This window comes from Poecilia reticulata, chromosome 8 (genome assembly GCF_904066995.2).
Source record: "Poecilia reticulata chromosome 8, P_reticulata-male-v2, whole genome shotgun sequence".
NCBI lineage: Eukaryota > Metazoa > Chordata > Actinopteri > Cyprinodontiformes > Poeciliidae > Poecilia > Poecilia reticulata.
Genome location: NC_088837.1, coordinates 8,526,844 through 8,539,494, shown reverse-complemented (window position 1 = coordinate 8,539,494; position 12,651 = coordinate 8,526,844). Strand labels below are relative to the sequence as shown.

General features: G+C 41.2%; 1 protein-coding gene across 1 annotated transcript in view; it reads left to right on the top strand.

Moving 5' to 3' along the window:
• myo15aa (myosin XVAa) overlaps positions 1-12,507 on the top strand; it is a 45,964-nt gene extending 33,457 nt beyond the window's left edge. Inside the window, exons 44-64 of the mRNA XM_081609817.1 lie at positions 68-183; positions 302-420; positions 1,897-2,038; positions 2,279-2,390; positions 2,509-2,583; positions 2,833-3,035; positions 3,133-3,257; positions 3,361-3,424; positions 4,121-4,193; positions 4,564-4,637; positions 4,726-4,808; positions 4,894-5,024; positions 6,155-6,249; positions 8,133-8,210; positions 8,355-8,451; positions 8,558-8,718; positions 9,480-9,613; positions 9,783-9,916; positions 10,135-10,268; positions 11,514-11,654; positions 11,772-12,507. Coding sequence (XP_081465943.1) covers positions 68-183; positions 302-420; positions 1,897-2,038; positions 2,279-2,390; positions 2,509-2,583; positions 2,833-3,035; positions 3,133-3,257; positions 3,361-3,424; positions 4,121-4,193; positions 4,564-4,637; positions 4,726-4,808; positions 4,894-5,024; positions 6,155-6,249; positions 8,133-8,210; positions 8,355-8,451; positions 8,558-8,718; positions 9,480-9,613; positions 9,783-9,916; positions 10,135-10,268; positions 11,514-11,654; positions 11,772-11,873 — 2,393 coding nt within the window. The 3' untranslated portion in view covers positions 11,874-12,507. The remainder of the gene's footprint in view (positions 1-67; positions 184-301; positions 421-1,896; positions 2,039-2,278; positions 2,391-2,508; positions 2,584-2,832; positions 3,036-3,132; positions 3,258-3,360; positions 3,425-4,120; positions 4,194-4,563; positions 4,638-4,725; positions 4,809-4,893; positions 5,025-6,154; positions 6,250-8,132; positions 8,211-8,354; positions 8,452-8,557; positions 8,719-9,479; positions 9,614-9,782; positions 9,917-10,134; positions 10,269-11,513; positions 11,655-11,771) is intronic.
• The last annotated feature ends 144 nt before the right edge of the window (positions 12,508-12,651 follow it).

Here is a 12,651-nt window from a genome sequence, read left to right as displayed (position 1 = left end):
CCCCAAACAAAATAAAGATCAAACACACACGGATGAAACTTTGAAGAGTCCGTCTTCTTTTTAACAGCAGAGAACAAAGTGGATCAGGCTTCAGGAACGCATGACGAAAGCGTGAAGAAAAAAGTGGTGGCCATGGCCAAAGACTCTTGGGAGATCTACTTCTCCCGCCTCTTCCCCGCCTCTGTGAGTTCCTCAAGTCTGCGTCCCTCCTTCTTTTGGCCGATGTACGAGTGTCGAACCACAGTTGCATGTATTCAGGCTGCGGTTCATGCATGTGTGTGTGTGTGTGTGTGCTTTTCAGGGCAGCGTGGGAACAGGAGTGCAGGTCTTGTCCGTGTCACATAAAGGCATCAAGCTGCTGAAGCTGGTGAAGAGCGGCTCCACCGCTTCAGACTACTTCAGGGTGCTGAGGCCTTACAGGTGAACTTAAGTTCTGGATTGGTGATGGAAATCTGCAAAGGTTTGCAAGAAACATCTGTTGCATTAAAGCATCAGCCACAACTAAGCTGTAAATTATAGTATAATCCAACCAATGCTGCTAACACTGTAGGTCATGTCCTCGTTTTTACCTCTAAACTACAGACGTTACGAGTGCATTGCGATAATCTATGGTCCTTGTGACTCTGGAGGACAGCTGGGAGGAAATAATGTGGGTCAGAACAAACTGATTTTCTGTCCTAAGGGACAGTTGGGTGGGTCCTGAGTTAAAGTATTGCAGGGAATGTTCTTCTTCTGCAGGTTTTTAGGATTTAGTGAAAAAGAAAAACACATCATTTTTCCAATTCTAGGATTTTTTCCCATCGATGCACAGTAAAACTTGCTTGTTTTTTTTTTTCAAGTGCAAAAACTATTCAAAAATAAGCCGTATGCACAGAGATTTGTGTACATAAACACAAATCTGACTCAAAACTATTATTATTCACTGACTAAATGTACAAGCTATGATTTAGCTCCTTGTCGAAACTCCCTCATCAGCGATATTTTAGGGTTTTCTTGGAAGTCTTCATCAATTTCTCATATGGTCAAGGAGTTTTTTAGCACAAAATTTCTTTATTCTTTTTGAATGTAAGATTACTTCACTGTTAGCAGGGTGTGGTTTTGGGCCTGGCTTCAGCAGTCAGACCGATGTTTGACTCTGGAACCCTTTACTTACACAATAACTGCACAGTTCCCAAATCCTGTTGCTGCAAAATATAAAATCATTGCATTGCCATCATTGTGTTTTGATAATTAATGCATGTTTATACCTTATGAATGTATTTGGTCTTCACCAAACGTGGTCAAATATCTCTATTTTGGTCTTACCTGTTCAAAAAGCATTGTTGCAGAAGTCTGGTCATTCATTGAGATGCAACTCTTAACGTGAAACACAATCATAAAGCATCATATATATATAATTATCACTGCCATACAAGGTAAAAGCACAATAAAAAATTTAATTGAGACAGGTTGCCTTTCAGACATGTAGCCTTATAAACATTCCCAGATTAATAACCTGCAACGGGTGTTACTTTAATGTCACTTGTGTTGTCTTTTCCTCTTGACATTGTGTGCCTGTAGGCTCTAGACCCAGAAACTACCAACACTGCTGTTTTTATAAACATGCTGTTGCCTTCTAATTATAAATCAATGCATTTATTAGCAGCACTTCCACACTGAAGATCTATGAATGCGTGTACTTGCCATTCTGGCTTCTTCAGTAATAAACAGTTGAAATAATTTCAGTACCTGGTCTTGACTAGATTATGTTTATCGCATCAGAGTAGACCTACGGCGTACTACAGATATGTTAGAAGCAGTTCTAAGCAATGAAATAGAAAAATTAGACCACTTAAGAAGAATCTTGACCTGCTTCGACATTGACCTGAGTTCCTGCCCTTTGACCCCCCCATGCAGCTACTCGGACATCCTGTTTGTATCCATCCCGTCAAAGAACATGCTGGAGTTCAACTTGACCAATGAGAAACTGATTCTGTTCTCTGCCAAAGCGCCGCAGGTCAAACATATGATCGACTACTTCCTCACGGAGCTCAAGAAGGTCAGCGAGACATTTTCCACCGCTCACTCGCTGTTCTGCACGTCTGTCTTTTAAGTTTGCATTCTTTCTCTCTTTGAACCTTTAGCAATATTATTTCCGATGGACGGTGGTTCAGTGTTTTCATTGGTAGTGCATGATTGTAAAGTGGAAGGATTTTCAAATATAAAATACATTTTTACTCAACCCCTCACCTCTCTGACGTAACCTAATTAGTAAATCTAACCGTGTGCAATTTCTCAGGACTCGGAGTACATGGTGGCGGTGAGGAATTACATCACTGAGAACAGGAATCACCTCAGCTTCCATAAAGGAGACATCATCCGGCTGCAGCACATGGATGGGCTGGAATCTGGTGAGAAACCTGGCATAGACAAGAACAAATATGAAAAAAGTCTGGTTATCATTTCTGTTTAATTCTGTTTGCGACAAAACATGTCGTCTTCATTGTCTGTGTGTGGATTTGTGTGCAGGAAGACAATATGGCTGCATTGTGAGGAAAACTGTCATGCTTCTGGAGGAACTGAAGAGGGACACACCAGAGTTTGGTGGGTGTGGCATGGATTTATCTTTTCTGTGTGATGAATATACTGTATTTCCGGCTATCATATGACCTGTTTTGCTCTTCTAGTTTTCTATTTCAAAATTTTTTAAAATAAAATTTATAATATTTTTTTCTCAAAGTAAAAAAAAAAAAAAAATTTCCAGTTCATTTCTGCTCCTTTTGCTCGTTTGACGTGACCCTTTTTTGTTTTGGGGGACTTTAAATATAAACTTCATGTTTCCGAATGAAACAGGTTGGCGTTTCGGGGCTGTTTTTGGAAGGTCCGGAGTGTTTCCCAGCGATTACGTCCACCCTGTGGCTGCTCCTGACTTCCTGTTCCTGCCAGCGGAGCGTGCGGAGCCCCGCGACAGGCACGGACGGGTCGCCGCATCAGCTGCCGTTGCTGTGGCGATGGGCTCGGCTGTAGCTGCCCATGAGCTCGAGCTCTCCACAGAGGTGCAGACCGGGATTCTGTCCTCAGATTATAATCCCAAACTGCAGTGCACAAATACACCTTTGGGTTAAACTTCGGAGTTATTTTTGTGTGCGTCAGGTTGTGAACGAGATGTATGGGGACAGCTGGAGTGTGGAAATGGACGATCTGCCTCTGCACAGCAATCAGTATTTAATGACTGAGTTTGCCAAGAAGTACTTCAGAGAAGCCCAGAGGAACAGGAGGTCAGACAGATGCACACCAACACATGTTCAGCCAAGAATCCAGCCCCGATTTTACATCTGATAAATAAATATGACTGACTGTTCTGTTGTTTATCCCTCACAGTGATCAGAAAGCCAAAAAAGGGAAGGAGGCCAGAGATCCTGCTGATATGGTCAAATTCTCCAAGGTGATTCTACTGACCCTGCTCAAACTCACACTTATGTTTAAACTTGCGCAGTTTGTTGCGTTATACCATAAAGATGAGTAAAAAGAAAAAAAAGCTCATTACCAGATTGTTAGCCCTCAACTTAAAAGCTGCATCATATGAGTTTGAAGAAATTTCCCGTTGTGCCTGCTGCTAGCATGTGCTTGTTCTGAATGAAAATGAGCACTTTCTTCTTTGATTTCCAATTTTGACTTCCAATGACTCACTTCCTGCTAAAGCGACCCCTGGTGGTATAAGAAAAATCCACAGAAAAGCCGCACCGGGTTACAAGCCGCATGGTTCAAAGCGTAGGAAAAAAAGTAGCGGCTTATAGTCCGAAAACTACGGCAATAAGTCCTGCATGACTAGTTGAAGGATGAGGTTTATTATGCGCTCCGTTTTTACTCAGAAGGTAAAATAAAGTCCACGTTTTACCCAGCTGCCCCAATCTCAAAATTCAACATGGCCTCCCTTTTTACGAAACTCGGTTTATTTGCACTTCTTACATTATGTATGTTATGAAATTAGTCACAAACACAGAACTCTACAGGTTGTCTCAGTGAAGATGTTGCCACAGTGTTTGAAAGTTCAAAATACACAAAAATATATTGGTTATTATTAGCTTGTATTGCTAATAGTAGTTGATCATCGGCACATTTCTCCATGTTTTCCTTTTAGTCTCCAGTCCACGAGTCTCTGATTGACTTCTCTGACAGCGGGATGAACAGAGTGGCTGCTGATATCTCTATAGGTAAGAACAGAACTGAATGGGATGATAGGAATCTGTTGGGAACTTTGGAATAAACCTTTAATTATGATTAAAGTTAAGGTACACATGTTTAGCGTCTCTAATTGTTTTTATAATTTCAAGACTATTGCCAGGATTACATCCACTGTGTATTATTTGAAATAATTATTCATGTTTTTGTTTCATCTTGTTTGTGTTGCTGCGATTATGTTACATGTCTTCGCAAAAGCATTCGCAGCGCTGCTGCCAGGCTTCTGATAAAATCATCCCAGCTTCCACATGCAAATCAGTCCTGATGCTTATTTGTGAAGCAGTTTAGATTTTTTTTTCTCACAAGTGCTTTATAAGTTAAATGTTATTTATTTTTTCACAGCTATTATGAAATTTATGGGGGACTTTCCAATGAAAGGCCAGACTGAGCAGGACCTGGTGGCTGCTATGCTAAAGGTATAATTGTTGGTGTAATAAATTCTCAATAAACTGCATTTAGGAGCGTTTTTTTGAGCATCATTTATATATCCATTAATCACTGCAGTTAAGTAGCGACCACAGTCTGATAAAGGACGAAGCCTACTGCCTATTGATGAAGCAGGTCACTACCAACACCAGTTCCAAACAGTAAGACCTCCAGTCCTCACAGGTCACCCTCAGTGATGGGGTGATTGAGTACCTATAAGTATGTGTGTGTGTGTGTTTCTTGCAGGGATAGCTGCCAGAGAGGATGGAGGCTGCTGTACATCCTAACAGCTTTTCATCGCTGCTCCGACGTCATGAAGCCGTTTCTGCTGAGGTTCCTGCAGGATGCCTGTGACAGCCCCGGGATGCCATACCAAGGTACGCAACCGATTAATTCACGTTCCGTCACATCAGACTAAAAGATGCTAAAAATGTACCATAACATGGACGGTGGTATATCAGCTCCATATGAGGAGCACATGTAAAAGGAGGTACTTTTACATGTGATTGGGGTGAACCTCCATGATTGGCCATTCAGACATCTGGAGAATGTTTGTTTTTTACATGCCAACCTCACTGACAGCTCTCTCCAAGAACTTTATTGAAACGCTTTTTGCAAACACAAAAACACGTCCAGTTCTGCCTCTGCTCCAGGTGCAGCCATAGGGATCTAGCCAAACAGCTAAAACCCAGAATTCACAACCTCAGTATTAAAAGGCGAGGTGCCTTGCACATAGAGATTGGAATGCATTGGCTTCAAGCGGGGAGACGCACACACACCCTTGATTGCAGAGAGACCAAGAAAAGTTATAATTTTTTTTCAAGCTGGGGAGCCGATGCGAAATGATTTTTATCACATTGACAAATCATATTAAGGGCTGAACAGGGATGAGGAAAAGGAAATAAGGGGATCATATAGCTAGTGATACATGTGATCAGCCCAGGGTGATTAAAGGATTCGGATGTTTCTTTCTGTCTATTCTCCAGAAAATGCACACAGAGCGCTGCACCGTTTTGAAATTATTGCACAGAATGGCATGCTCTGTAAAGAAACACCAGTCACCTGACGATGCAAAAACAAGCTGATGGAAGTCCTTGTTATGTCTCATAGTGAGACAGAAACTGACGACGGGGCTGCAGAAACCTCCCGTTTAGAAACAAGAACACAGATAGTTGCACAGAGCAGAAGCCATACAAACACGTTTCCTGTGGTGGAGGAATTCTGGACACAGTCCTGGAAAAGCAGAGGAGAAAACTTTTTTTTTTTTTTGACTTGCTTAATGAGCTCAGTAGGGTCATACCTGACGTCCCACTGCGACAGAGTTTTCCAGCTTGGCTATGATCCAGCAGTCTTTGAAGGTATCAGAGGTCCAGGAAACCTGGCGCGGGTTTTTATGAGTTGTGAACCATTCCCAGTGCTGTCACTGTGATCAGTTCTTCGCCAGCAGACTGAGGGTTAGTCATGTTCTGTATTAAAGTGTTTACTACCTGCTGGTTTAATTTGACAGGTATCGCCAAGGCTTGTCAGGAGAATCTGAAGAGGACGTTCCAATATGGAGGACGTATTCAGTATCCTAACAGTATGGAGATCAAGGCAATACTGGTTAGTTGTTTTTTTATTTCCTTGTCAGTTGTCCTTGGATCTATATATGTTGCTGTATTGTTAGACTGAGGAAATGAACTGCCACATAGGAACGAATACGTCTGCATAAATTAAAATGTAAATAAATAACTCGAATTTGAAGTTCTGTTTCCTCCAAAATATATATTTTTTGCTATAAAGTGTTGTTCTATAATGATGCAGTAGTTACATTTCTATATTTGGATTGACCAACACAAAGTAGCACATATCTGTAAAGTGGAAATAATCGATTCTTCTTTACTTACTTAGCTCACCAGCTTTCCCACCACTGCTGATCAAAAAGGTTCCCCATAGTGTCATACTTCCACCACCGTGTTTTACTATAGGAGTTCAAGATAATCTGAAGATTGTGTCTTTTGATAAACATACCAACCATTTTGAGGGTTGAGATCATTAGTGGTCCATTGCCCAGCCTACGAGTTTAGATGGAAGGATACATCTTAGTACATTTGATCTATATTGTTTCAACTTCCAGAAGATGGATTGAATAAAGCTGCATGAGACATGTAATGTTTGGGACGGTTATGTTTCATGTTGCATTAAGAGCCAGTGAGGGGCCAGTGGCAGACAGAGTTGGTGGGATTTTACAAATAAAATGACTTGCGAAAACAAAGGAAACGAACTCAACACTGTAAAGCAAAACGCAGAGCTGGCAGACGGCAGGAACAGAGCAAGCATTGAAGAGAACGGCAATGGCAAACAGACTACAATAAACACAGAATCTGGCAGGGAGGCAAGGAAACAAAGAGACTTTAAACTACTGGAAGAGTTCATGAGTGGCTTGGGAATCAGGTGTGACTAATCAGAGGAATGCAGCGCAGCTGAAGAAGAAGCAGATCAGGGAAAACGGAACAACCCAAAAGCAATCCAAATGCAAACACAAGTGAGAACCAAAAAAAGTACAAACACCTGTGGATGTTTAGACAACTACGTTAAGCTTTGAGACTGGCCTGCATCTTGGGCTCTCTGGTCTTCATGATGACGTTTTCTAACAAACCTTCACAGAGCAACTGGATTTGTACTGAGAATAAACTGAAGAAAAGCTGAATCTATTTACGAGTTACATTAATTCTGAAGGCAGGAGGGTTGCACTGCAATTTTATTGGCGTAAAAGTGTTCAATACAAATGCACACCTTTGTTTTTGTGACGATATAGTTTATTCCCCTTCACAATTTGCTACTTTGTCACATAAAAACCCAACAAAATATACTGATGTATTCGGTTTTCATATTTCTATTTGCCTTGAATGTTGATCTTGATAGTTATTTGACATTTAAAGCTTACATACACTCAAAGAAACAAAGTCATAAATCAATGAACAAACCTGCTCCATGATGTCATTAAAAAAAGAGCAATTTTTCTGTTTTGAAAACAATGTGTGATTATTTTATTGTTTGTAAAGCTTTAAAGATGGCTGCTTTGGTGATTTACTCAAAGCTTTCCAGCTTGTTGGAAACAAAAGCATCGCTTTAGGCCATGGAGATTTGTCACAGCTCATTCTCTTCCAAATCAAACGGTATCAGTGAAACCGATACCCCGTCCTGAAGAAGGGCCTGTCTGAATCTGCTGAGCATTGAGCAACAGAAACTCGCAGTCAAACGATTTGCACAGTGTCTGCAGGGATACACAGCACAATCAGAAAAAAGTGAACTCCGTTTGGGAAGGCTTGTTTTGACAGATTTGTTCTAATCCTGTATGGAAAAGTTGATATTTGTAGTTTTAAGTGCTTTGTTTGAATAAATGACAGAGGGCTAGAGAGGGGCTCACTCATGACAGTAGAGTTGTTTGGTTATGTGGATGGATTTTCAGATTTTTTTTTTCTTTCTTTTGGTTGTGTGTGTAGGCTGGGCGCAGCTCAAAGAGACAACTTTTCCTGCTTCCGGGTGGGATTGAGAGGCACTTGAAAATCAAAACATGCTCTGTAAGTGTAACTCAGATTCACACAGGACCAGTGACTACTAGGACAAAGTGAAAAATAGTTGTGGACGGTGTAAAAGTAGGAAAAAACAACATGCGTGTTAAATCTGTGAGGAAGGATGGACGTTAACTAACGTATTTATGTCAGGTCGCATTGGATGCGATTGAGGAGCTCTGCTCAGAAATGGGGCTACAAAGACTGGAGGCTCTGGATGAATATGCAGTCTTTCTGGTAACACACAGAGGTAAAGTCTGGAGGTTTTGCTGTAGGGGAACTTGAAAATCCCAACACTTTTTTTGCATCACGTAGCTACATAAGATCTGATAACGGTGCTGCTCCCTCTCACGCAGGTCAGAATGTGCGTCCCCTGAACAAGCGTGAGTACATCCTGGACATCGCCACAGAGGCCGAGCCGGTGGACGCCAACTACAGCCTGTGGTTTAGACGGGTCGTATGGAGTCTGGCCCTCAAACTTGACAATGAGCTTTACGTCACCATGCACTACAACCAGGTACAGCGCTGTCGTTTGAGCTGAGCAACGGCTGAACATCCCTCCAGCCATCTGGCCACAAAGTCACAAGTTACCCAGAGAAGTTATGCCTCCTGAGGAATCCTCTCCAGCTCACTCTGCGGGATCTCGAGGTGTTTTAGAAGGGATGAATAGATACCCAAACCGGTTTGAATGACTGGAGGAGCAGCAGTCTTCCTTAAGGGGAAGGACAATGGAGGAAACTTGTTTCTGCTTCTTGTTTTCAGGGTCTTTTTTTGGTCGGGATTTATGTCTCATGACCATTAGTTGGGGAGGCGGGAATGTAGACAAACCGGTAAATCTTCGCATTCTGGCTCAGACAAGGCCCCATTCTATCTATTTGTCTCGCCCGGTTTCTGTTTAAACAAGTACAAATGAATGAAATGCCAGAGATAAATGTCTGCTGAATTGAAAGAAAAGTTAGAAACTATCTAGCAACAGCTTCATTCGCTTGCTCCGCTCTGCCGTACGTATAAAAGCAGAGTTGGCCTTTCTCCCTGCCTTCAGCAGGCTCATACAAGGTAACCACTGAATCAGGGTGGAGTCAGAACAAAGCAGATTCTACTACAAGTGCTCCCAGAAGGGTGCATCTGTATTTTATTGGAAACTGTGCATGCACGCAGCAGTTACTGATGCGTGGGAGATAAAGCTCCTTACCTGAGAAACAACAAACACCAGTTATTAATATTGACAGTAGATAATATTTCGAGACTGCCTTCCACCAAGTTCTGTCATTTCTCCAGGTCTTACCAGACTACCTGAAGGCTTTGCTGGGTGTAGTTCCTCAAGGTAAGCCCAGTGACCAGCATATGCAGCAAATTGCCAGGCTGGGCGCCCTGCAGCATCGTGCCAAGGACGCCATCTACCTGCCCACGCTGTAAATATTCTCCTGGTTTTGTTTTCAAGCATGAATCATTTTCTTCTAGTTAAACTAAAGAATAAAAATAAGCACAGCATCCTGTTGTCCCTACGTTGTCATCACATATCCAGACACAGTAGAACATGTAATCTAATAAAACCCACTGCGTGTTTTTGTGTGTATCTAGCCGCGAGGTGCAGGAATGTGTCCCCTCACAGTTCTACAGCAAACAGGGCTCCCAACAATGGCTGAACATGGTAACGCAGCACATGCAGTACGTCCAGCCTTTAAACCCGCACCAGGCCCGCGCACAGTTCCTCGGTAAGACTTTGTCAGTGTGTCCAACGCCTTTAACATTAAGATGAATGCCTAAGAGACAGCTGTACGTAGATTGGTTCTTATATTGTTGACGGTTTCTTCTTAGATCAGAAACTAATTCAGTAGTTGAAATGTGCAACAGATTGATTTTTTTTTTTAAATAGATAATTAAATTTTTTTTTTGTATGTGGCTGGTTGTCTGTTTGTGTGCTTCTCTTCAGGTCTGGTCAGTGCCTTCCCCATGTTTGGCTCCTCTTTCTTCTACATACAGAGTTTGAGCTCCTCGTCTATCCAGGCGCCCTGCATCCTGGCTGTGAACCTGAACGGACTGCACTTTCTTAACAAGGACACCCACGTGAGTAATAGGCTAGCACATCTACAATGTCAGTCAGACATCCACAAAATCAGTCGATTCATTCTTTACATTGTAAAATTGGGTGAGTGTGGCGATGTGATGACTTCTTATTTACTAGAGCTTTTATGGAGTTAATAGGTTTTTTTGTATTTTTTTTACCAAGTTACGTTAAAGCGAGTCAAATAGCCCCCTCTTCTAGTGAAGTTTTGTACTTGTTTGCTTGTGTTTATTTTGTATGGAGGCCAGATGGTGCCAGATGTTTAAATAAAGTAGGTCAGGGAAATCTATTCCTAGTTTTAAAATACAATAAGACCTGATTTGTTAATTAATATCTGACAAGTCAATGAGACAAATTTTTGCCGCTAAGCGTAAGGGCTCTTGTGTATTATTATGATTATTATGATTGTGTTTTTATATTTAGAAATATCAGCCGTAATTGTAGCAGAACTTTTTTATAACTACAAAATGCATGTTTTTTTGTTTTTTTTTTTGCTTCTTGCTAAATTTAAAACCCAGTTCTTGTAAATTATTAAAACAGTTCATTTTACAATCAGTCTACCCAGAAATGTCTTTTTTTTAGCTTTCAATCCTAAAATTGAAGGCTCAAAATGAACATGACTTTCATGCTGATGATTCTATGTAAACCTTTAATCAGACCATGAACAAAAGTGGATATGGAGTATAGACAGATGTGCATGAAAACAGAAGAAACTGACAAGCAACATGATTACTGAACAAGACATACAAGGTCAATTAATAACGGGGTGCAGCTGTGAGGGAAGGCAAAGCAGGCAGACTGAGGGACGGCGACTAATCAACACAGAATAAGCTGAACTGATTCAATTAAGGAACATGAGAAACAGCCTGACTATAATCTAAGAAAAATACATGGAAAACAAAGAAAAGCTTTGGAAACAAAGATTAAGGAATAAACTAATATGGCATCACCTTAACGACAACAATAAACAAGGAGAATGGAATGAAATATGGCAAGACCGGTAGAACACAAATAACCCACAAAGAAATGAACACAAACAAAAACCGAACCAAAACATCCGAGGAATGTGACAGAGGGAACGCTGTTTCCCTAAACACTGTTTCCATTTCAACTCCTGGCACTTGCTGAGCTTCATGTGCACCATCTGGAGACACTAAACCACCTGCAAAAAGAAACAAAAACTAGTTGAGAAATATTTGTATTTGCTTGTTATGCTCACTTGTGAGCATGTTTGTGTGTGCGATTAGGACGCCATGGTACGTTTCCCGCTGAAGGAGGTACAGTCGACCCGCACCCAGAGACCAACTTCAGGCTCCAGTTACCCGTATGTGGAGATCATGATCGGAGACCTGCTCAACCAGCGAATCACGCAGCTGCAGCTGGAGCAGGTGTGTAACTGTCCTCATGAAAGACGCAGCGGTGACCAGTACGCAAACATTACAAATCTGCTTTCGCTTTAACGGGTTGATAAGGTCCGTATCAATCTGTGTTTGCGTGTTCCCCAGGGCCTGGAGGTGTGCCGAGTCATTGCCATGCACATGGAGAACATGCTGTCATTCAGAGAGAAGAGACTCACCTTGCCACCGAGTGAAATCACCCTGCTGTAGCACAGAAATCACCACGGATGGACACGAAAATGCTACTTTAGTGCCCCATGAGGGCACCTGTATCTACCTCTAAAATGTTTGAATATTTTGATATTTTTATACTCTCACTTTATTTTAGCTAAGATGAAATGCACACTTATTGAAATTAGATGTGAGTTTGCACTCAGCAAAAGGAAGAAGTTCCTCCTGTAGGCGTGCAAAGTGTTTTCCTGGCAGTTTACCGTTCTACTAAAACAGATATGCAAATTGAATAACCTACATGTTTCACCTTGCCTTGCTTGACGCATTAGCAAACGATCCTGGTTTCACATGATGCATTGTCTTTCATTAGGCTTGAATGTGCGTTCAGATTCAGCCTCATAAATCAGAGATGAGGTGTTCTCCTTGTTTATGTGCAGATAGAAGCTGGAGAATGCAACCAACTCAATTCTTTTTCTCATCTTTGCCATGTAAACAAAGGTAAATAACTCATCAGATAGCACTAAATAGGGCCAGATTTTGGTAAATAAAGTTTGAAGCCACATTAATGAGCAGTTTGCACTGAATAAATTTTTATTTAAAATGCATATTTTATAAAAAAATGTCTACAATTAATGTATTTGACTAATGCTGGACATTAAAGTTTGTAGTATAATCTCTGTGTGTTCGAATTATATGTTTATGCTGCCTTTAAAAAGTCTCCTTACCCCTTGAACTTAAACCTCAACATGTTTTATGCAGGCAATCATAAGTTACTTTAAAATTAAGTGAAAGGAAAATGATTTCCAACATTTTTGTT